This window comes from Saccopteryx leptura, chromosome 1 (assembly GCF_036850995.1).
Source record: "Saccopteryx leptura isolate mSacLep1 chromosome 1, mSacLep1_pri_phased_curated, whole genome shotgun sequence".
NCBI classification, from domain to species: domain Eukaryota; kingdom Metazoa; phylum Chordata; class Mammalia; order Chiroptera; family Emballonuridae; genus Saccopteryx; species Saccopteryx leptura.
The window spans coordinates 384515298-384539224 of NC_089503.1; the positions used below are offsets into that span (position 1 = coordinate 384515298).

At 52.5% G+C, this 23927-nt stretch overlaps 1 protein-coding gene across 1 annotated transcript in view; it reads right to left on the reverse strand.

The window, feature by feature from the left end:
- Nucleotides 1-289: 289 nt before the first annotated feature.
- The window catches only part of DEF6 (DEF6 guanine nucleotide exchange factor), a 29146-nt gene continuing 5508 nt past the window's right edge, over nucleotides 290-23927 (reverse strand). Inside the window, exons 2-11 of the mRNA XM_066359583.1 lie at nucleotides 12312-12452; nucleotides 11045-11230; nucleotides 8412-8648; nucleotides 8176-8322; nucleotides 4367-4475; nucleotides 3869-4167; nucleotides 2786-2952; nucleotides 2476-2674; nucleotides 1106-1196; nucleotides 290-882 (exon numbers count right to left, since the gene is read on the reverse strand). Of these exons, the coding sequence (XP_066215680.1) occupies nucleotides 659-882; nucleotides 1106-1196; nucleotides 2476-2674; nucleotides 2786-2952; nucleotides 3869-4167; nucleotides 4367-4475; nucleotides 8176-8322; nucleotides 8412-8648; nucleotides 11045-11230; nucleotides 12312-12452 (1800 nt within the window). The 3' untranslated portion in view covers nucleotides 290-658. The remainder of the gene's footprint in view (nucleotides 883-1105; nucleotides 1197-2475; nucleotides 2675-2785; nucleotides 2953-3868; nucleotides 4168-4366; nucleotides 4476-8175; nucleotides 8323-8411; nucleotides 8649-11044; nucleotides 11231-12311; nucleotides 12453-23927) is intronic.

Consider the following 23927-nt stretch of genomic DNA (forward strand, 5'->3'; position numbering starts at 1 on the left):
TTTTTGGGTGCTACGAATAACAGTGCTTGGTTATGTGCCAAGCACTTGACCCTCACAACAACCCAATAAGGTAGGTGCTATTACTATCCCCATTTTATTAACATGGGGACTGAAGCCTGGAAAGGTACAGAAACTTGACCCAAGTGCCCAGTAAGTGGCAGAGCGCGCCCTCCTAGTCTCTGTACCATATCCCTTGTTCTTTCTTGGACCCGTTACCAGACTTGAGGGAGGAAGAGAGGAAATGTCAGGAGAAATGAACAACAGACGTGATCAATAATTTACTCCAAGCACAGTTTTTATTTGGAAATGTGACTCCACAACTTGGTGACAGTCTAGGGGCAGATGGCCCCTGGCAGGTTTGTTTCCTCTTTCCCAGCCCGGGGCACAGGATCCTTGGGCTGGGTTAAGGCACAGGATCAAGTTCTCAAGAATCAACATCCTAGATGGCCTCAGTGGCCTGGACCCTGGGTCTGATGCCAAAAAAAAATAAAAATAAACCAGGTTCCATTCTGGGCTATTCCACGGTCTGAGGGCTTCGGCCTCAAACACCAGGTCCTCAGCTCCCGCTTTGGTAGGGGCCAGTGTCACCCACAGGCCAGCTGTGGCCAGGTCCTGGAGGGTGGGCATGAGATTGGGAGCAAAAAGGGGCTAGCAGAGGCTAATTTTCTGGTTCGGGGTCCAGTTTATTTTCCTGAGGGGCGGAAGCCAAGATGGGCGCCTCGTCCGCACCATTGAGGGACTTCTGCTGTTCGGCGGTGCTGGGCGAGGGGGTCCTGTTGCCCTGGGACCCCCAGCGGGTCAGGCGCTTCAGGGAGGAGTCACGGCGGGCGAGCGGAGGGGGCTGGAAGCCCGTGAAGGAACTGCTGGTGGTGGGACGTTTGTCTGGCGGAGACAAGGCAGGCAGGAGTCAGGAGAGAGGTAGGTGCAGAGGGGACAGGTGGAGGGGCCTGGCCTCAGCCCCGGGGGAAGGGGAGAACCATCTGACCTTCGCTCTTCAGTCCTGCGAGCTCTGTAGACCTGGACGTATCCCTTTTGCCCTCCCCTCTCCCCCTTCATCCCAGGGATAGCCCCTGGGTCTACCGCCCCCCCCCCCACGTCCCCTCACCTCCAGGCTTAATTGGATGCATGAGCCTGTTCATCTGGACGTTCCAGTGTTTCACGTTGGTGCTGGCCTGGCGCAACTTTTGCTGGGCAGCCTGTGGGGCAGAGCCAGTGGGGAATATGTCAGAGCCACCATCCAAGACAAGGTGTCTTGACCTTTTCAGGTACACAGGCCCCTTAGAATGTGGCAAAGGCGATTGACCATCTGCTCAGAAACTCCTTCACAGTTATGTGTGTGTATAGAGTTGTTGTCCAATTTCAGGGGACTCTTTGTCATCATCGTCACCCCTTCCCTCCCCAAAGGGTAAAAAATTACCATAATTATAGTTTCCATTTATTCAGCAGCTAAGATGTGCTAAGTATATTTAGTATCTTATTTAACCTCCAGAGCAGAAGTTAACAACAAACAAGTGCAAAAGAGGTTAAGTGACTTGCTCAGGGTTACCCATTGACCTCTACACCACCTCTCCAGGAACTAATGCAAAAATCTCTGCTCCAGGACCTGGCTGGTTGGCTCAGTGGTAGAGTCTCCGCCTGGCGTGTGGATGTCCCGGGTTTGATGCCGGGTCAGGGTACACAGGAGAAGTGCCCACCTGCTTCTCCACCCCTCCCCTACTCTCTCTCTTCTCCCTTGCAGCCATGGCTGATTAGAGCAAGTTGGCCCGGGTGCTGAGGATGGCTCCATGGCCTCCGCCTCAGGCACTAAAAAATGGCTCCAGTTGAAACAGAGCAAGGGCCCCAGATGGGCACAGCATCGACCCCTAGTGGGCTTGCCGGGTGGGTCCCAGTGGGGGCACATGCAGGAGTCTGTCTGTGCCTCCCCTCCTCTCACTAAAATAAAAACAAAACCAAACCTCTGCTCCAGTGTTCAGCCAGCCATTGCAGTGGGATGGTGGGATCATAGAGGAGCTTTCCCTTCCTACGTTACATATTTCTGTTTGATTTTATTTTACAATGACCATGTAAGCCAACACAGCAAAATAAAATAAACAATATTAATAAAAAGAAGCCATCAAAATTAAAAACCCCTTTTCTGGGGAGATTGGGGCTCCAAGGAGCGGATATAAAATACAAGGAGAGAAAATATGGTCTTGGAAGAGTAGGAGGAAAAATTTTGCCCAGATTAATAATAATGATAAAAATAGCAGCTAATGTTTCTTCAGCCCTTACTATATACTGTACTAAACATCAGGTATTATCTCATTCAATCTTCATAACAAAGCTGTTACCAGTCTCCCTTTCCCGTGCAGGACTTGAACTCAGAGAGGTCAGGCAATTCACCGGGAGGGGGGGGGTAAGGTTTTGAGGCCCCGAACCTGAGTTTATGCACGCGCTCTGCATCCCCCGCCACCCCGGTCCTACTCCGGGTCTCACCTCCACGTCCTCGTCCGCCCTCTGCCGGTTCTGCCGCACCTCCTCCAGCTGCTGCTGGGCCCGCTGCAGGGAGCGGCTCTGCTGGGCCATCTCCTGCTGCAGCTCCTGCTTCTCCTGCTGCGCCCGCTCGATGTAGCGCTCTTGCTCCTCCTTCAGCTGCAGCAGCTGCTTCAGCTTCTCCTCCTCCTCCTCCAGCAGTCTGCCGGGCGTGCACCTTGTCGTCTCCAGAGCCAAGGCACTTGACAGGTGCTCAGCAAGTGGGGACGGCCGGGGAGTCAGGGAGGGGAAGCGGAGGGTCCCTCCATCCTACCTGGTCTGGGCGAGGCGCACGGACTCCTCATCCTGCCGCGCTTTCACTTCCAGGTGCAGAGCCTCTTGAAGCTTCTGCTGCATCCCCTCCAGCTCCTCGATGCGCTGCCGCTGCCGGGCAGCCTCCTCCTCCTTCAGCTCCATCTCAGCCTGCATGGAGGCCCGGGCCTGCGCAGGGACGCACAGCCAGGTCAGTGGGGGCGGCAGGTGTGCTGCCCTTGCCCCAGGGTTCTGCTAGGCCAGCGCAACCAGCTCTTTGCAGGTGTTCCTCCATGACAAGGTTTCCTGAGCCGATCCCTCTCTGAGAGCCTGACTTGGTCAGATAATGATCAGTGAGCCGATGCTGCGTGGGGGAAGGGGCTCAGATTATATATTATAATGTTATCATTATAATTAAGGCCGGTGCTAGGAAGGGAGTGACCCTAATTATAATAATTGTTATAACAACTGTTTCTTCATTTGATTCTCACCCTACCTCCATGAGCATCATCATGTCACTGGTAATTGAGGTACAGAGAAGGCTAAGTAATTTGCCTGAGATCACAGGGCTCCTAAGAGGCGGGGCTGGGAATGAATCCACGTGTCTCTAGCTCCAGTTCCAGCTCTCTTAAATCCTAAATTTAATCGCCTCTACACGCTTAGTCCCCCGCCTTCCTCCTATCATGCATTCCCCAAACTGGTGTCCTTGTACATTCAGATCAAGTCTAGTGCAACCTATTCCAACCTTGATCCAAACTCATCCCTAATAACTTGGTCTTGAGCAGCTCCTCAGTCCAAGCCCCGCCCCCAACCGGGCCCCAATCTACACCTAACACTCAGCAGCAGTCCCACCCAGCCGCTGGTTCGGGCCCGCCCCACATCATCACATTCCTCAAGCCACCCCCTGCGCTCCTCCGGAGCCCCACCCTCCCTACCCCACAGGCCCCGCCCCATACCCATCTTCCTAGCCTACCAGCTCAGCCCCGCGGGCTCCTCCTTTGGTCCAGGCCCCGCCCCCTGGCCCAGGCCCCGCCCCCTCCGGTCCTGCGGGACTGGGCTCGCCGCACCCCTCAGCCGGCGCCTTCGCTGCGGGGTGGGGCATCACCTGCTCCGCTTCGCGCAGTTGGCCCTCGAGCGCCTGCTGCAGCTCGCGGTGCTGGCTGCGGCGCCGCTCCTCCTCCTCCTGCAGCAGGCGCTCGGCCTGTCGCTGCGCCTCCTGCAGCAGCTCCAGCTCCTGCAGCTTCCGCTCCTTCTCCTCCTGCAGCTGCTGCAAGCGCAGCACCTCCTCCTCCTTGGCCGCCCGGCGCCGCTCCCGCTGCTCCCGCTGCTCGCGCCGTTTCTGCTTCAGGTCCTTGTGCAGCGACGTCTTTCCCTCGGCCTGCAGCCGGATCGCGGTCTGGATGGCTGCGGGGGGGATCGGGAGGGGATCAGCTGCGGGCTGGCCCAGGGCAGGGCGGCTCGAGGTGGGCCACCGATGGAAAGGGGCCTTAAGAGTCGCTCAAGCCGTCTCCAGCCACCCGCTGGGCAAAGTGTCATCACCCCCTGTAGACAGATGATGCTACCGAGGCCCAGCCAGACCCAGGCCATCCCGTAAGCAGCTCACCCGTCGTCCACTCCTGGCGCTGTCGCGTGTCGGAGGCGCTCATCTCGTAGGTGCGGGAGGCCGTCTTCACGCAGAACATGCAGCGCTTTCCCTCTCGGTCCGGCAACACCTAAGAGGGCGGGTGGCCCCACACAGGTTGGCTTCACCGGAGTCACGCTCACACCCGTCCTGCCCCAAGGGTGCTCCAGTTCCAGCCCCTAGACTTCCTGGCTGGCCATCTTCCACGGGACCCCTCTCACTCTGCCAGAAACCTGTGTGACCCCGCTCAGAGGTTAGTTATGAGGTTACTCGTGTCCCCACAACTCTTGTAGCCTTTGCTCTTTGCAGGTGGGGTGGGCTGTTTTCATCTTGATATCTCTCCATCTAGTTGCCCCTGGGTCTTTTTTTTTTTTTTTTTTTAGAGAGGAGAGAGACAGAGAGAGAAGGTGGGGAGGAGCTGGAAGCATCAACTCCCATATGTGCCTTGACCAGGCAAGCCCAGGGTTTCGAACCGGCGACCTCAGCATTTCCAGGTCGATGCTTTTATCCACTGCGCCACCACAGGTCAGGCTGCCCCTGGGTCTTTATGAAGATCACGCTTGAACGCTCCCTCTCTATCCAGACCATTCCTTCTTTTGTTTTTAAGATTTTATATATTCATTTTAGAGAGGAGAGAAAGAGAGAGAGAGAGAGAGAGAGAGAGGGGGGGGGTAGGAGCAGGAAGCATCAACTCCCACATGTGCCTTGACCTGGCGAGGCCAGGGCTCCAAACCGGCAACCTTAGCATTCTAGGTGTACGCTTTATCCACTGTGCCTCCACGGGTCAGGCCAGACCATTCGTTTTGACACGGCCCTGCCTCCTATTGAGAATGTTCTCCAGTCATTCATTTCACAAATATTTTGGAGCCTCTACTGAGTACCACTCATTGCTCTAGACATTTGGGATACTGAGGTGTATTTAATAGACCAAATCCTTGCCTTCCTTAAGCCACACTCTCGTGGAAAATAATAGCTACCACCTATTGAGCTACTTAGTAGGTTCTAGGGTCTGTACTAGTGTTTCTTTCTTCTTTCTTTTTCTTTTTTTCCAAAGAGACAGAGAGGGACAGATAAGGATAGACAGGAAAGGAGAGATGAGAAGCATTAATTCTTCCTTGTGTCACCTTAGTTGTTCATTGATTGCTTTCTCATATGTGCCTTGACCAGAGGGGCTACAGTAGAGCAAGTGACCCCTTGCTCGAGCCAGCGACCTTGGGCTCAAGCCAGCAACCTTTGGACTCAAGCCAGTGACCATGGGGTCATGTCTATGATTTCACGCTCAAGCCAGAGACCCCATGCTCAACCTGGTGAACCTGCACTCAATCCGGCGACCTCGGGGTTTCGAACCTGGGTCCTCCGCATCCCAGGTTGACGCTCTATCCACGGTGCCACCATCTGGTCAGGCTGTACTGGTGTTTTATATGCATCATTTCATTCACTTCTCCCAGCCAACCTTGCCAGGCAGGCATAATTTTCTCCACTTTACAAAGAAACAGCCTCTAAGAGGTCCAGGAACTTGCCAATTCACACTGCATGTTAGTGGTGGAGTTGGGATTTCTGCCTAGATCTGTGTTCTTTCCAGAGCGATGCCTGTTTCCTCATTTGACAAAACTGGACAGAGCCTAGGGTGGCTATAATAATTTTTTAAAGTGTTAAATAACAAGTGTTGGTGAGGATGTAGAGAAATTGGAATCCTCATACACTACTGGTAAGAATGTAAGATGGTGCAGCCACTATGGAAAACAGTTTGCTATTCTTCTAAAATTTAAACAGAGTAACCATACAACCCAGCAAGTCCACTCCTAGATATGGACCCAGAGAAATAAAAACATTTCCACCCAGAAATTGGGTACATGGGTCTTCATAATAGAATTTTCACAATAGCAAAAAGATGGCAACAACAAATGAATGAATAAACGAAATGTGGTATATCTGTAATGGGATATTATTCAGCCACAGAAAGGGATGAAGTCCCGATCCATGCCACAACATGGATGAATCTTGAAAATGTTATGCCAAGATTAATAAGCCAGACACACAAGAACGCATATTTATATGAAGGACCTAGGATACTCAAATTCATGGAGACAGAAAGTTGAGGGGGTTGGGATGAGTTATTGCCTAATGGATACAGTGATTCTGTTTGGGATGATGAAAAATTTTTAGAAATAGAGAATGGTGACGGTTACACAACATTGTGAATATACTTAATGCTACTGAATCGTACACTTAAAATGGTTAAAATGGCAAATTTCATGTTATGCATTTATTTTTACTACAGTTTTTTTAACTTGTTGCCTGATCTGTGGTAGCACAGTGGATAAAGTGTTGACTAGGAATGCTGAGGTCACCAGTTTGAAACCCTGGGCTTGACCATTCTAGAAACATAGGAGAGGTAACTACTATGAGTTGATGCTTCCTGCTCCTCCCCCCTTTCTCTCTCTCTCTCTGTCTTCTCTCTAAAATTAATAACTTACAATCTTAAAATAAATAAATAAAAAAAAATAAAAATGTGAAAAATTGTTGTTTTAAGCCTCTAAAATAATAGTGGGCAGCCTGGTCTGTCTGTGGTGGTGCAGTGGGTAGAGTGTTGACCTGGAACGCTGAGGTTGCCAGTTCGAAACCCTGGGCTTGCCTGGTCAAGGCATGTACGAAAAGCAATCAGTGAACAACTCAAGTGAAACAACTATGAGTTGATACTTCTCAGTCCCTCTCTCTCTGTAAAATCTGTAAAATTCAATAAATAAAATCTTTAAAAAACAATTAATAATGGGCAGAGCCAAGGGAAGAAAGGAAGGGCAAAGGGGAGAGGAGAGGAGTATGGAGAAAGAATAGAAAGGTATAGCGCTGCCAAAGAGAATGAGATTTGGGTGAAGAAGAAAGACCTTTAAAGGGGAGTTTGAGGCCCTGGCCGGTTGGCTCAGCAGTAAAGCGTAGGCCTGGCGTGCGGGGGACCCGGGTTCGATTCCCGGCCAGGGCACATAGGAGAAGCGCCCATTTGCTTCTCCACCCCCCCCCTTCCCCTCTGTCTCTCTCTTCCCCTCCCGCAGCCAAGGCTCCATTGGAGCAAAGATGGCCTGGGCGCTGGGGATGGCTCCTTGGCCTCTGCCCCAGGCGCTAGAGTGGCTCTGGTCGCGGCAGAGCAACGCCCCGGAGGGGCAGAGCATCGCCCCCTGGTGGGCAGAGCGTCGCCCCTGGTAGGTGTGCCAGGTGGTTCCCAGTCGGGTACATGCGGGAGTCTGTCTGACTGTCTCTCCCCATTTCCAGCTTCAGAAAAATACAAAAAAAAAAAAAGGGGGAGTTTGAGAAAGCTTTGCCGTGTAGTGTGAGACATAAGCCGTCTTCTCTGAAATCTTTAGCAAAATCTACATTATTCACCAACGACTTTAGTATTTGATTTACAGTTTGTTTAAAAAAAAAAAAAAGCCTGACATGGCTTTGGTGAGTAGTTCAGCTGGTTAGAGCATCATCCTGATACTCCAAGGTGGCGGGTTTGATCCTCAGTCACAGCACATACAAATCAATCAATGAATGCATACGTAAGTGGAACAACAAACTGATGTTTCTCTCTCTCTCTCAAATCAATAAAAAACAAAACAAAGAAAAAAACGGCTGCCATGAACGAGAGTGGCCTTGAGGTACCCAGGTATATTTGGGTTACACTCATCTAAGCAGAGGTCTGTCACTGTGGCTTTCTCCACTCACCTTCCTCCTGACCCTGGCGCCCTCCCTCCAAACGGAAGGCCTTCCGGAACCTGAAAGGCGCTCCACACCCTCGCGCGCCCCCTTACCTCCACACAGCACTGCGCGTCCAGGGAGATCACGCCCCTTTTCTCTTTGCACTCCTCACTCCCGAAGTAGCAGAGGCAGCTGGGCTGCAGCTGGAACCAGCGTTCGGCCCAGTTCCGCCTCAGGTGCCCTCGCTTCCACAGGTAGCCCTGCCAGCCAGAGCGAGGTCAGCCGCTTCGCTGCCCCCGCCCCTCCCTTGCTCCCTGGGGCCCTCCGATGGTTCCCAGCTGGGCCTGACCTGCTTCAGGACATCTTGGATGAGCTCCTGGTAGACCTCGTGGATGGCCATGCTGAGGGCGTCCCGCCCCACGCCGCGCAGACAGCGGCCGGAGTTGAAGAGCTCTAGGAACTGCCAGACGCTGAGCCCTCCGGTGGCCTGGGCTGCCTGGGCCTCCTGGGCCAGCAGTTCCTCCAGCTCGGCCAAGCCCACCTCCAAGCTCATGCTGCTGAGCACCTTCTTCAGCAGGTATTCCACCTGCGGGGGGAGAAAGGAGGCCTGGTGACCGCTGCCGGCGGTGTTGCTGGTACCACCACTAGGGGGCGCTTCGGTCTGGCCCCCAGAGCCTGGGCAGAGGTGATCAGAAACAGAGGGGGTTGGGGGTGGTGGCAGAGGACTAAACTGATGGTCAGCAGGGTAGATATTTGGGAGGGGATCCTAGAGGCCCAATCCCAATTGAAGCATCCTCTCCTTTTCCCCTAACCTCTAATCCCATTCCTTCCTGCTGTAACTTAAGGGGAGCGGAGGGCTGGGGGCCAGGCAGAGGCGGCAAATCAAAGAAAATATCAGAGGGGTGCAGGGCCCTCTCTAACACCCTCACGTAGCTGATGACATAACCCAGGCCCGAAGCGGTTAGAGACTTGTCCTCAATCCCACAGCCAGTGTGTTGGGCAGCCAGCACTTGATTCGGATCTCCCGAATCCCATCTGAATCCTACTCCAAGCCCCAGCCCTGGAGGACCCTCCTTTAAGGGAGGGCAGGGGGGGTGGGGATGGGGGTAAGCAGGGCAGGGACAGGAAACGTGTTACAGAGGAACAGGAAGTGGTGGTTGGGGTACATCCTGCTGCAGGTGTTCTCACTGCATGCTGATCAGAGCAGCGAGCCGCCCTCCAAGCTAGCGAGAGGCCACCGTGCCCTGACTGGTAGGTGTCCGGCCGGGGCACGAACCCAGGTTTCTGCGCAGATGGACACATGTCCTTCTCCTGCCCCAGCAGCCGCGTGGGAAACCCTCATCAGGACTAGCACTCCAGGGGGACCTCAGCTGGGACTGGGGTGGGGCACGCAGGTTCAGGGCACAGGTGGCTGCCCTCGCTCTTCCCGCAAACAGAAGCAAGGATAACACATCTGAGCGCCGTTAGACATGCCAGTCCTCCGGTAAACGTTGAGGAGCCCGCCCCTGTATATCCAACCCTAAAGACCTAAATTCACCCTGGCATCTTCATCGCCAAGAGGGTCAAGGTCCGGAGAAGGCTGAGCGGATGGGGGAGACGTAGAGAACAGAGGGAGGGTGTAGGTGGTCTGGGAAAGGGGAGGGGAGCGTCTGCCCTGGCTTCACTGAGTTGGGGAGGGAAGTGTGGGCTACTAGGCCTTTACTCCAGGACCCCTCTCTGGGGCCCCGAGCTGAGCCCGCCCTGGCTCTCCCCCGTATTGCAGAAGGCAGGAAGGAAAAAATCGGGAACCGGGACCAGACTTGGTTGTCCACCTGGAATGATGGGAGAGATGTCCCAGAAAGGTCTCCCTTCCCTTCACAGAGCACCCTTCTCCGATCGCCCCAGTGCCTAAAACCCTGCCATTTGAGCTTAAATGTGGTTTGTTTGTTTTGTTTTGTTTTGTTTTACAGGGACAGAGAAAGAGTCAGAGAGAGGGACAGAAAGGGACAGACAGACAGGAACGAAGAGAGATGAGAAGCATCAATCATCAGATTTTCGTTGTGACACCTTAGTTGTTCATTGATTGCTTTCTCATATGTGCCTTGACTGCGGGCCTTCAGCAGACTGAGTAACCCCTTGCTTGAGCCAGCGACCTTGGGTCCAAGCTGGTGAACTTTTTGCTCAAGCCAGATGAGCCTGCGCTCAAGCTGGCGACCTCGGGGTCTCGAACCTGGGTCCTCGGCATCCCAGTCCGACTCTCTATCCACTGTGCTACCGCCTGGTCAGGCTTAAATGTTTTTTGTTTGTTTTGTTTTTTTATCAGGCATTTGCACCTCTGTGGAAATAGAATTAAGAGACCATTTCCCTCCCGTGAGGGCCAGCAGAGCCCTGAAGGGACTCTAGTTTTGGTTCTCCTGGGAGAAGGCACAGGTGCTCTGCTATGAGCAGTTCTAGGCACCTGACACAGCTGAGTGTGGACAGGCGCCTGCACAGGGAGGCAAAGAAGAAAAGGGGTGTGGGAGGCCCCGGCCAGTTGGTTCAGGGGTAGAGCATGGACCCGGCGTGTGGAAGTCCTGGGTTTGATTCCCGGTCAGGGCACACAGGAGAAGCACCCATCTGCTTCTCCAACCTTCCCCCTCTCCTTCCTCTCTATTTCTCTCTTCCCCTCCTGCAGCCAAGGCTCCATTGGAGCAAAGTTGGCCCGGGCACTGAGGATGGCTCCATGGCCTCTGCCTCAGGTGCTAGAGTAGCTATGATTGCAAGAGAGCAACGCCCCGGATGGGCAGAGCATCGCTCCCTGGTGGGCATGCCGGGTGGATCCCGGTTGGGCGCATGCAGGAGTCTGTCTGACTGCCTCCCTGCTTCTAACTTTGGAAAAACCCCCCCCCCCCAAAAAAAAAGAAAAGGGGTGTGGGAAAGAACAAAGGCAATTTGGCTTCCTCCGTGGTTTTGCGAAGGCCTGGCCCCAAGTGATTCAGTCCCTGGGGCTGCCCTCGCCCTCACCTCATCGGGAACCATGATCAGAGGGTACTTGTCCTCAGACAGGAAGTTGAAGAGGCACCAGAGGCGGAAGGCATCCTGGTTGGAGAGCATGCTGTTCCCATTGCTGTCCACCCGGTAGTTCTTCTTGGCCGTCAGGGTCCAGCACAGCTCGTCAAAGTGCTCCTTAACGAAAGCCCCCTCTTCCACCTGCCACCAGGCCTGCCGGTCAGCCAAGAAGGCTGCCCCATCCCGGTTCCACCCCCACGCAAGGCTCCAGCTGGTTTCCGGGAGTCTGATTCTCCCACCAGCCCCCACCCCCACCCCCACCCAACCAAGCTCAGGCTCTAACTTGAGGAATCCCTGAGCTGATTCCCAGGGGACTCGCTGGTGCCAATCACCCTGTCCCTCTCACCCCCTGACACACACACATCCACACCCACCCCACATTCCCTGCCAACAGAGAAACTCGAGTCCCGGAACCCAGAGGAGAAAGACAGGGAAGCCTAGGAGGAATGGACAGTCAAGAACTTGAGGAGAGGCCCTGGCCGGTTGGCTCAGCGGTAGAGCGTTGGCCTGGCATGCGGGGGACCCGGGTTCGATTCCCGGCCAGGGCACACAGGAGAAGCGCCCATTTGCTTCTCCACCCCCACCCCCTCCTTCCTCTCTGTCTCTCTCTTCCCCTCCCGCAGCCAAGGCTCCATTGGAGCAAAGATGGCCCGGGTGCTGGGGATGGCTCCTTGGCCTCTGCCCCAGGCGCTGGAATGGCTCTGGTCACGGCAGAGCGACGCCCTGGAGGGGCAGAGCATCGCCCCCTGGTGGGCAGAGCATCGCCCCTGGTGGGCGTGCCGGGTGGATCCCGGTCGGGCGCATGCAGGAGTCTGTCTGACTCTCTCTCCCCGTTTCCAGCTTCAGAAAAATATTTTTAAAAAAAGAAAAGAAAAAAAAAAACCCGAGGAGACAGTGACAGCTGGGAGGAGCAGGGAGAACCATACTGGGGGGAAGTCGCGAGCTCTTTGTACCGGTCAGAGCTGGAAGCCGGAGGGGGCCTCGGCAGGGCAGGGAAGGGCTGGGAGGTGCTGGGAATGGGAAAGAAGGAAGCTGGGAGAGAGATGAGGGAGACTGGAGGTGAGCTGAGGGGGCGGGGAGGGGCGTGTGGCCGGGAGGTGAAGGACAGAAAGGGGGCAGCAGAGGGGCAGAAGCGGGAGCTGAGAGAGGGAGGAAACGTACCGGGGGCGCGGGCTGGGCCGTGGGGAGAGGTTAGAGGCGCCTCCCCGTCGCTGGAACCCACCTTGTCCAGGATGTACTTGTTGAGGTAGGGCATGTATCCCTGGCTGGAAACAGGACCGTCGTCGTCATCTCGGAAGTGCTCCTCCAGAGCCACAGGGTCGTGGGGGATGTGCAGGACCGTGTACAGGTTGTGGGACAGCACCTGTGACAGAGTGACAGTTAGCCTTCCTGAACCCCAACTGAAGCCGGGCCAAGGGACAGCTCCCAGGCCAGCTTGCTGGCCCCGTCCCCGTCCTGGCAAGGCCTCTGCACACGTTATTCAATCCAATCACAACCGGAACATACGTGCACAGCGGAATATTTATTATTCAGCCATAAAATACAGTGTGTCCGTAAAGTCATGGTGCACTTTTGACCGGTCACAGGAAAGCAACAAAAGACGATAGAAATGTGAAATCTGCACCAAATAAAAGGACAACTCTCCCAGTTTCATACCTATTCAGTGCAGTTTGATGTGGGCTCACACACAGATTTTTTAGGGCTCCTTGGGTAGCTATCCCGTATAGCCTCTACAGACTCATCACTGACTGATGGCCTACCAGAACGGGGTTTCTCCACCAAACTGCCGGTTTCCTTCAACTGCTTATCCCACCGAGTAATGTTATTCCTATGTGGTGGCACATCGTTATAAACGGGCCAATATTCACGTTGCCCTTTGGTCATGGATTTGAATTTAGCGAGCCACAGAACACACTGAACTTTCCTCTGTACTGTCCACATCTCCACTGGCATGGCCGTGGGCTGCTCCGCTGTATACACAGTGTTACGTCATCATCTGTGTATGCGCACATGCTGCCACATCATCCTACAGAAACTGGGAGGGTTTTCCTTTTATTTGGTGCAGATTTCACATTTCTATCGCCTTTTGTTGCTTTCTTGTGACCGGTCAGTGTGCACCATGACTTTACGGACACACTGTAGAACGGTCTGGCCACTTTGCAACAACACAGATGGAGCTTGAGGACATTATGCTAAGTGAAGTTCGTCAGAGAAAGACAAATATGGATACAAAACAAAACAAGCCTGACAGGTGGTGGTGCACTGGATAGAGCATCGGAGTAGGACATGGAGGACCCAGGTTCAAGACCCCAAGGTCGCCAGCTTGAGCGTGGGCTCATCGGGTTTGAGCAAGGCTCACCAGCCTGAGTCCCCCAAGGTCGCTGGCTCAAGCAAGGGGTCACTCGCTTTGCTGTAGCCCCTGGTCAAGGCACATATGAGAAATCAATCAATGAACAACTAAGGAATCGCAACTTGATGTTTCTCATCTCTCTCCTTTCCTGTCTGTCTGTCCCTCTCTCTGACTCTATCTCTGCAAAAACAAAACAAAACAAAAAAGCCCCTCACAGATTCAGAGAACAGACTGGGGGTCTCCAGAGAGAGGAGGTGGGGGTGGGAAAAATGGGTGAAGGGGTCCGAAGGTACAAACTTCTGGCTATAAAATCAATCATGAGGAGGTAAGGTACAGCATGGTGATGAGCGAGTAGTACTGTATCGCATATTTGAAAGTTGCTAAGAGTCCATTTTCCCAGCAGGAAGGACGCTGGTGTTGAGGAGAGTAAGTAAGGGCTTCCAGCGCTTTGACAAAACCTCAGGCGCGTGGCCTTCTCGTTGAGTGTCTGCATTTCCACACTGTTGGGGCGATCGCTGTATCCCTGGGGGTCGCAGCCAGTGGTGGATTCAGCTGGTTTGCACCAGCTCGGCAGAACGGATACCTAATTTTTTGTTGAGTTCGACAAACCGGTTGTCAAAATGGCACTCGTCACAGGGTTCTCTCTAAGTTGGGCGCCTGGGCAGCCGCCTGATGTGGAAATCACAATTTGACATTCCTTCCTCTTTTTTTTTTTTTTTTTAGATTTTTTTAAATTTATTCATTTTTTAGAGAGAGGAAACAGAGAGAGAGAGAGACAGACAGACAGAGAGAGAAGGGGTAGGAGCAGAAAGCATCAACTCCCATATGTACCTTGACCAGGCAAGCCTGGGGTTTTGAACCAGAGACCTCAGCGTTCCAGGTCAATGCTTTTACCCACTGCACCACCAAAGGTCAGGCCCTTCCTCTTTGTTAACGTTCATCTGTGCAACAGCGTATTCTAAGCACTCGTTGTCATGTTTATTCCGTCCATAGGTGAAAAAAATTTGACAGAACGATACTTGTAATATTTATTTATTCATTTCATAAAACTCATTATATTGATACCTTTGATGAAAGACTACATTTTATTTTTTAATTTTTTAATTATTATTATTATTTTTTATTACAGAGAGAGAGAGAGAGAGAGTCAGAGAGAAGGATAGACAGGAACAGACAGACAGGAACGGAGAGATGAGAAGCATCAATCATTAGTTTTTCGTTGCGCGTTGCCACTTCCTAGTCGTTCATTGATTGCTTTCTCATATGTGCCTTTACCATGGGGCTACAGCAGACCAAGTGACCCTTTGCTGGAGCCAGCGACCCTGGGTCCAAGCTGGTGAGCTTTTTTGCTCAAACCAGATGAGTCCGCGCTCAAGCTGGCGACCTCGGGGTCTCGAACGTGCGTCCTTCCACTTCCCAGTCCAATGCTCTATCCACTGCGCCACTGCCTGGTCAGGCTATATTATTTATTTATTTATTTATTTACAGGGACAGAGAGAGGGATAGATAGGGACAGACAGACAGGAACGGAGAGAGATGAGAAACATCAATCATCAGTTTTTTGTTGCGACACCTTAGTTGTTCATTGATTGCTTTCTCATATGTGCCTTGACCGCGGACCTTCAGCAGACCGAGTAACCCCTTGCTTGAGTTAGCAACCTTGGGTCCAAGCTGGTGAACTTTTTGCTCAAGCCAGATGAGCCTGCGCTCAAGCTGGCGACCTCGGGGTCTTGAACCTGGGTCCTCCGCATCCCAGTTCGACGCTCTTATCCACTGCGCCACCGCCTGGTCAGACTGGTGTATCATTTTTTTATACTTAAAACGGACATGAGGACAGGGAACCGGTTAAGTTATTTGAATCCCACCACTGGTTGCAGCTTTCTATAGGCTTATTGTGGCTGAACTGAGAAAGGAGGCTGTGCAGACTTCTACAGAAACGACGATTCCAGGAAAGTGTGAGGAGATGAAGGAGGCTGGTGTGTTTCGGAGTGCAAAGTGACTTTGGAATGTAAAGAGTTTCTTTGGGTTAAATTCCATGAAAGTTTGTCACTGTCCTCTGCTCCTGAACTGTGAAGCATGAATGTTGAAGCTACAGAACAGTTTCTCTTGGTAAAAAAATGAGAAATTAAAAAAATATTTTTTGCTAAGACAGTAAAATCTTAAAAGTTCTCTTTACAAGAAGAACATTTTTTTTTGTATTTTTCTAAAGCTGGAAACGGGGAGAGACAGTCAGACAGACTCCCGCATGCGCCCGACCGGGATCCACCCGGGGCGACGCTCTGCCCACCAGGGGGCGATGCTCTGCCCCTCCGGGGGGTCGCTCTGCCGCGACCAGAGCCACTCTAGCGCCTGGGGCAGAGGCCAAGGAGCCATCCCCAGTGCCCGGGCCATCCTTGCTCCAATGGAGCCTTGGCTGCAGGAGGGGAAGAGAGAGACAGAGAGGAAGGGGGGGGTGGAGAAGCAAATGGGCACTTCTCCTATGTGCCCTGGCCGGGAATCGAACCCGGGTCCCCCGCACGCCAGGCCGACGCTCTAACCGGCCAGGGCCAAAGAACATTTTTTATAACTGTGAATGGTGACAGTTTATTTTTTTTTAAGATTTTAGTTATTCATTTCAGAGAGAGAAAAACAGAAAGAGAAAAGGAGGGGAGGAGCAGGAAGCATCAACTCCCATATGTGCCTTGACCAGGCAAGCCCAGGGTTTCACACTGGTGACCTCAGCGTTCCAGATCAATGCTTTATCCCCTGCGCTGCCACAGGTCAGGCTGCTGATGAGTCTTAACTGGACCTACTGTGGTGATGGTTCCGCATTACAGTTGACCCTTGAACAACATGACATTAGCAGCTCCAACATCCCCCCCCCACACACACACATCTCTGCATAGTCGGAAATCTGAGTCAGTATAACTTTTGACTGTTAAGTAAAAACAACAATTGTCCCTTGGAATCCAGAGGAACTGGTTCCCGGACCCCCGTGGGTAGGTACCCAAATCCACAGACGCTGAAGTCCCCTATATAAAACGGCAGGGAAGATGCATGCAGTCAACCCTCTACCTCCGCTGATTCCAGCCAGTGGTTTTGATCCCTGGTTAGTTGAATCCACAGATGGAAAACCCGTGAATAGTGAGGGCTGAACGTACACTTACTGACAAATATCCGTATCTCAGTGAACCCGCACAGCTCAAACCCACTTCCAAGGGGCTATCCTGTATGTGCAAATATTAAAAGCATTATGTTGTACACTTGAAACTAATAAGTTAAAGGTCAATTCTACCTCAGTAATAATAAATAAAAAACTAAACTAAAACTTATACACTTACTATGCACCAAGAACTGAGCTAAGCACTTTACATCTAAATCACTTAACCCCCATAATAATCAATATCCCCATTTTATTTTATTTTATTTTATTTCATTTTATTTTGTGGGAGAGACAGAGGGAGTCAGAGAGAGGGACAGATAGGGACAGACAGACAAGAAGGGAGAGAGAGGAGAAACCTTAATTCTTTGTTGCGGTTCCATAGTTGTTCATTGACTGATTTCTCATATGTGCCTTGACGGGAGGGGCTACAGCTGACCGAGTGACCCCCTGCTCGAGCCAGCGACCTTGGGCTCAAGCTGGTGAGCCTTGCTCAAACCAGATGAGCTCGCGCTCAAACTGGCGACCTCGGGGTCTCGAACTTGGGTCCTCCGCATCCCAGTCCGCCGCTCATCCACTGCGCCACCGCCTGGTCAGGCTAATATTCCCATTTTAGAGATGCAAAAATTTCAAGGCCCTGAGCCCGGAAGTAACTCACCCGAGGTACAAGAGCTGGCAGAGCTGGGATCGAACCCATGCTCTTAGCCACTTCATTAGGTAGGGGATCAGTCCCCTTTCTGCACACGAGGACACCGAGGCTCAAGAGATTCAGTAATTTGCCCAAGGACCTATCATGTGCAAGAGCCTGGGAGTCTAACACAGCTCCACAGGTCCCAAAGCCCCGGCACTTTCTTTTTTTTTTTTTTTTCCTTAATTTTTCCGAAGCTGGAAACGGGGAGGCAATCAGACAGACTCCCGCATGCGCCCAACCGGGATCCACCTGGCATGCCCACCAGGAGGCGATGCTTTGCCCCTCTGGGGCATCGCTCTGTTGCGTCCAGAGCCATTCTAGCGCCTGAGGCAGAGGCCACGGAGCCATCCCCAGCGCCCGGGCCATCTTTGCTCCAATGGAGCCTCGCTGCGGGAGGAGAAGAGAGAGACAGAGAGGAAGGAGAGGGGGAGGGGTGGAGAAGCAAATGGGCGCCTCTCCTGTGTGCCCTGGCCGGGAATCGAACCCGGGACTCCTGCACGCCAGGCCGATGCTCTATCGCTGAGCCAACCAGCCAGGGCAGGCCTGGGCACTTTCTACGAGGCCGGGCTGCCTGCGGGAAGACAGCCTGTCAGCCCGGGGCCGACACCCATGATTTATCGGTTTCCATCACAGGGCTCGGGCTGCAGTGTGCCTGGACCCAGGTGTGTCCGCCTCAGTGAGGCCGAGAGCGACTCCAGTCACCGCCCTTCTAAAGGTGGAAGGGAGCTGGAGGGGGCTCAGAGGGAGGGGCATGACAAATGTCTGCGGGATGTGGAGGACAAGGCCTACAAGGGACAGTGGCCATGACAGGCCGGAGGGGAAGCATGGGCTGGTTAACAAACTCATGATATTATCAATAAAACAAAGAGGTTGAGTCTGGCCTGTGGTAGCAGAGTGGACAGAACAGGGACCTGGAATGCTGAGGTCGCCGGTTCGAAACCATGGGCTTGCCCAGTCAAGGCACATACAACAATTAAAGTGAAGCAACTATGAGTTGATACTTCTTATTTCCCCCACCCTCCTGTAAAATCAATAAATAAAATCTTAAAAAAAAAAAAAGAACAAAGAGGTTGAAGTTCGAACAAGGAATCAGGAAAAAAAATAAAATCACCCTGGGGAATTTTTTTTTTCAAATGAGAGGAGGGGAGACAGAGAGACAGATTCCCAGATTCCCACATGCACCCTGAGGGGGACCCACCAGTAACCCCCGTCTGGGCTGATACTCGAATCAACCCAGCCACTGGCTGCAGCAAGGGAAGAGTGAGAGAAGGGGGAAGAGAAGCAGATGTTACTTCTCACGTGTGTCCTGACCGGGGATCGAATCTGGGACATCCGCATGCCCGGCTGATGCTCTACCCACTGAACCATCCGGCCAGGGCCACCTTGGGGTCATTCTTACAGCACTTATCACTGACTGCATTGTCACTATTGCACAGATACTATGTGCTGGCCGCTGTATGGGGTGCTTTCTCTACCCCCTGTCTGATCTCCGCGGCTGTGATACACAGACACTACATAAAGACACCGCGCCTTGGAGCGGTTAAGAGGAATAAATGGCAGAAGTGAGCTTGGAACAAGGTGTCCCTGGCTCTGAAGGCCGCCTCCCTGCCAGAGGACTGGTCCTCAGCCTCTTTCCCAGCTGGACTATGAACTCTGGGGACAAGGTCTCTGTCCCTCTTCACGGCCCACGACCCCTCTGTCCTCCTCTGCACACCCAGGCAGTCAGCGAGGCCGTATTTCATGACCGATTCCACCACGGTCAGTTCACCTTGGGGTCCGTTCTCTGAGGCAGGGGCTGGCAAGGTCTAGAGCTGACTTTGTGGGCCAGGTCTACACTTCTTTATTCTCTTTTGTGAGAGGGAGGAGAGAAAGGATTGAGACTTCTCCCCAGTGTCCTCCTGGGTCGCGGGTTCCACTCGGCAAGGTAGGCTGTTGGGGGGCTGAGTAGGGAGGGCATCAGTGGTCTTCTTTTCCCTCACTGTCCTCTGGGCCGCCTCCCCTATCCCCATCCCAACCCTCTCTCCCACACTCCTTAAATGATCTCATATGTCATCTCGGCTTTCGCCTCTTCTTGATTCTGGAGCACAGCTGAAGTTCCTTCTCATGAACTCCGCCCCCCCCCCCATTGTGGTCATGGAGACTTGACTTCCCTTTGAGAAGCCCTTCTCCTCCATTCTTTGCACACCCCCCATCTGCACCCCTACCACACTTGTCTGCAAGGGCGGGCACATCAAAGTCATAGGAAGGGTCCGTGACCAAATCTGGGCCAGTCAGCATCGGCCTGAGGGTGTTTGCTTCCTCTAGTGAAAAAAACAAGTACACTCTTTTCACGGAACGGTGAAGTGTTGGAAGCCAGATGCAGCGGACGACTTTGTCCCTGTGTGGGAAGCACCTGCTTTAGAATAAAGCCATCAGTGAAAAAAGCAGAGTCAAGGGATAGAGTCTTCATTTCGGAACCTGGATCCAGCCATGCATGCCTGAAGTCAGTGCTATGCTTACAGTTTTGGTTATGCGAGCCAATAAAAAACATCTCCCTTTAGCCTGACCAGGTGGTGGCGCAGTGGATAGAGCATCGGCCTGGAATGCTGAGGACCCAGGTTCGAAACTGCAAGGTTGCCATGCAGGATCATAGACATAACCCCATGGTTGCTGGCTTGAACAAGGGGTCACTGGCTTGGCTTGAGCTCTCTGGTCAAGGCACATATAGGAAAGTAATCAACGAACAACTAACATGCCACAACTATGAGTTGATGCTTCTCATCATCTCTCTCCCTCACTAAAAAAATCCACCAAATTCTATTTATTTTAATTAATGACAGAGAGACATAGAAAGAAACAATAATTTGCATTCACTTAATTATGCATTCATTGGTTGACTCTTGTATGTGCCCTACCCGGGGACCTAACCCCCAACCTTGGCATCTCGGGGCCGATGTTCTAATGAACAGAGCTACCCGATCAGGGCTCCCTTCGGTTGAGTTGGGTTTCTGTCATTTATATCCAGGAAAGTCCTGACTAATAATACATCTGTGACCACAGGATACCCATCCCCACTCTAAGAGGTGCCACTGACTCTCTGCCCCTTAAAATTCACAAGAGAAATACCCACTTCTGAAGTGACAAGTGTTACTAAGAGTTTTACATCTCTCTACCTCTCCCGGCCTCTTTTCAATGTACCCATGTTCTTATCTCCCTGAAAGCCCCTGAAAGCCCCTCTCTAAGAAGCTTCTTGCTTAATCCAGCTGAAGTGCTACACAGTGGCAAGGCTGAGGGGGGGACGACACGGAAGACCAGAGACCTTCACTCTCTAGTTGTGGGGCCTTGGATAAACTCCGTCACTCTCTGAGCCTCAACTCCGTGGTCAGTACAAACGGGATAATGCCTGCCATGCAGAAGGGCTGTGAAGATGGAGGGCCGGGCTTAGTAGGTCTACACTGAGCGAATGTTAGTTCCCTTCTTGTATAGAAAATGTGATTTGAGCCCTGGCCGGTTGGCTCAGTGGTAGAACGTCGGCCTGGCATGCAGGAGTCCTGGGTTCGATTCCAGGCCAGGGCACACAGGAGAAGCGCCCATCTGCTTCTCCACCCCTCCCCCTCTCCTTCCTCTCTGTCTCTCTCTTCCCCTCCCGCAGCTGAGGCTCCATTGGAGCAAAAGAAGGCCCAGGCGCTGGGGATGGCTCCTTGGCCTCTGCCCCAGGCGCTAGAGTAGCTCTGGTAGCAACAGAGCGGCGCCTCGGAGGGGCACAGCATCGCCCCCTGGTGGGCGTGCCAGGTGGATCCTGGTCGGACGCATGTGGGAGTCTGTCTGACTGCCTCCCCGTTTCCAGCTTCAGAAAAATACAAAAAAAAAAAGAAAATGTGATTTTTTTTTTACCTAACAAATTGACATAGGTGCAAAATACTGGTGGTGGAGAAAAGAAGACTTGACTACCCTATTGGTGTTTCCAGGGGGCAGGGCAAGAACCTACAGGCGTGAGCCCAGCCTTCCTAATCATGCAACCTGCAGATGCTCAGGGGAACGCCGCTACAGGTGGAAGAATGTTCACTGAAGCGTTGTCTAAGAGGAAGACTTGGAGACAGCCCGAGGCTCCTTCAGTATGGGACAGGTGCAGTGTGTCACAGGCCTGTGCCTCGTTGAAAGGATTTTACTTTTGCTACGTGTGTGTGCTCGTGGGCAAGTAATTTAACTTCTCCGAGACCTTAGTCTTCTCTGTGAGGACCACAGGAGAGTTTTTAGAATGCAGAGCCTGGCACAGCACCTGGTGCCTCGTCATTGCTTAACAAGAGCTGTGCGTTATTTATATATACGGACAGACATGGAGAGCTATGCAGAACGTACTGGCAGGTGAGAAAAAGTAAGTGTAGGATAAAACGTGTGTACAAAGATTAGGTTGAGCCTGACCAGGTGGTGGTGCAGTGGTTAGAGCGTCGGACTGGGATGCGGAGGACCCAGGTTCGAAACCCCAAGGTCGCCAGCTTGAGTGTGGGCTCATCTGGTTTGAGCAAGGCTCACCAGCCCAAGGTCTCTGGCTTGAGCAAGGGGTCACTTGCTCTGCTGTAGCCACCACCCCCCTTCAAGGCACATATGAGAAACCAATCAATGAACAACTAAGGTGCCACAATGAAGAATTGATGCTTCTCATTTCTCTCCCTTCCTGTCTGTCTGTCCCTATCTGTCCCTCTCTCTGTCTCTGTCACGCACACACACGCGCGCGCACACACACACATACAAAATTAGGTTGAACCATTCAAACTGCTATGTTAGTAGGTCAAGACAGTTAAATGTCAGCAATTTCATATGGTTCAACCTAATCTGTTTAAAAATCTAGAAGAGCGAACAAACTGTTAACAGCTATATCTCATCTCTTCTCCCAGGGAGAGGAAAGGCTTTCATCTTCTTTAACATTACATTTCTTTTTTTTAAAGGTTTTATTGATTTGAGAGAGAGAGAGAAAGAGAGAGAGACAGAGAGAAAGACAGAGAGAAAGGTGAGGAAGAGTGGGAAGCATCAACTTGTAGTAGCTGCTTCTTGTATGTGCCTTGACTGGGCGAGCCTGGGGTTTGGAACCGGTGACCTAAGCAATCCAGGTCGACACACTTTACCCATTGTGCCATGACGGGTCAGGCTATATTTGCCTTCTAACTTGATTAATTAGTAATATGTTTTACTTTTATAATAAATGTAATATGTTAAAACATTGTATTCTTTTGCACTGATTTTTTAATTATTAAAATAATTTATTGATTTTAGAGAGGGAAGGGGAGGGAGAGAGAGAGAGAGAGAGAGAGAGAGAGACATGATTTATTGTTCCACTTATCTACGTGTTTATTGGTTGATTCTTGTATGTGTCCTGCCTGGAGATCAAATTTGCCGCTTTGGTGTATGGGGACAACGCTCTAAGCAACTGAGCTACCCAGCCAGGGCTGCATTTTGATTATTACTATTATTTTAACCAGGAGCATAGACTGTTTTTATGACAAAAGTTTAAAACTATAGGTGAAAAAAAAAAAAAAGCAAAGGGTGCCATTAACCACTGTTATTACTGTGCCCTGTTATTAAGCTGCCCCGTGATCACACCCTTCTGCTGTCCCGTCTGCGTGAGCACGGCCGGGTGCTGGGCGTGCGCCATGCCGGAGGGCAGAAAGGACTCCAGCCTCAGCCCCGACCCCAAGCTCAGTGCCACGTCCCCCACACGCTGACCGTTGCCGTCTGATCCGCAGGTCTAACTTAAACGCTCCAGTGGTTTCCCCCGTGCTCTCCGAGTCAATCCTCAAGACCTTCCAGAAACCGAAGGCCCCGTGGGCCCTGGCCTGCTGCCCCTTCCTTGCCCTCACCCCTCTTGCTCACGTCTCTCCAGCCGCCACGCTGGCCCCCTTGGCATCCCTCAGACCAGCCGGACTCCCTCTGGCCTCAAAGCCTCCGCGCTAGCTATTTCCTCAGCCCGGAGCATTCTTCCCTTTCTCCTGGGCCACAGCCCGCGGCTCAGGCCCTCTCCTCCTGGGCTCTGCTCAGCTGTCAACCTCCCAGGCAGGGCCTCTCTGACCACCTCATTTGCATCTCTAACCCCACCCTCTCTGACCCCCCCAGACTCTCATCCTCCCATCTCTCCTTCCTTTGCCTCCAGGTCGGGTATCATCTTCCTTTACTCACAGGTTGAGAACCGCTGCTTTACAGGAAACCTTTTCCCTAATTTTGTTTATCATACGTGTTCTTTGACTGCAAAGTTGCCACCGTGAGGGCTGCGGATTATTCGTCTTATTCACTGCTAATCACTGGGTCGGGCCCATAACGGACACTCAGTACATCTGTCAGATGCACTCAAATGCTCCATGGGGAGAAGTAGGAAAAATACAGGAGTCAGACAGCCCTGGGCTCCATCTCTGAGCGAGTTAACCTCACTGGACCTATTTTCACCTCTTGAAAAAACGGGGTTCAATGAAGGAACGTGCGAACCCCCGCCAGCCCCAGGAGAGAACCTGCCACTCAGCCAGCGGCACTCACATCATTTGAGCTGTTTTTCTCCTGGGTTTATTTGCCCACACCTGGGAGACCCACCTCCCTCACCTGCGCCTTTTACTTGTGGAACCGGAGGGGCCCAGGGCAGAGCACCGGACCCCGAGGAGCTGTCAGGTGTCAGGACAGGGAGGAATTACGGGCT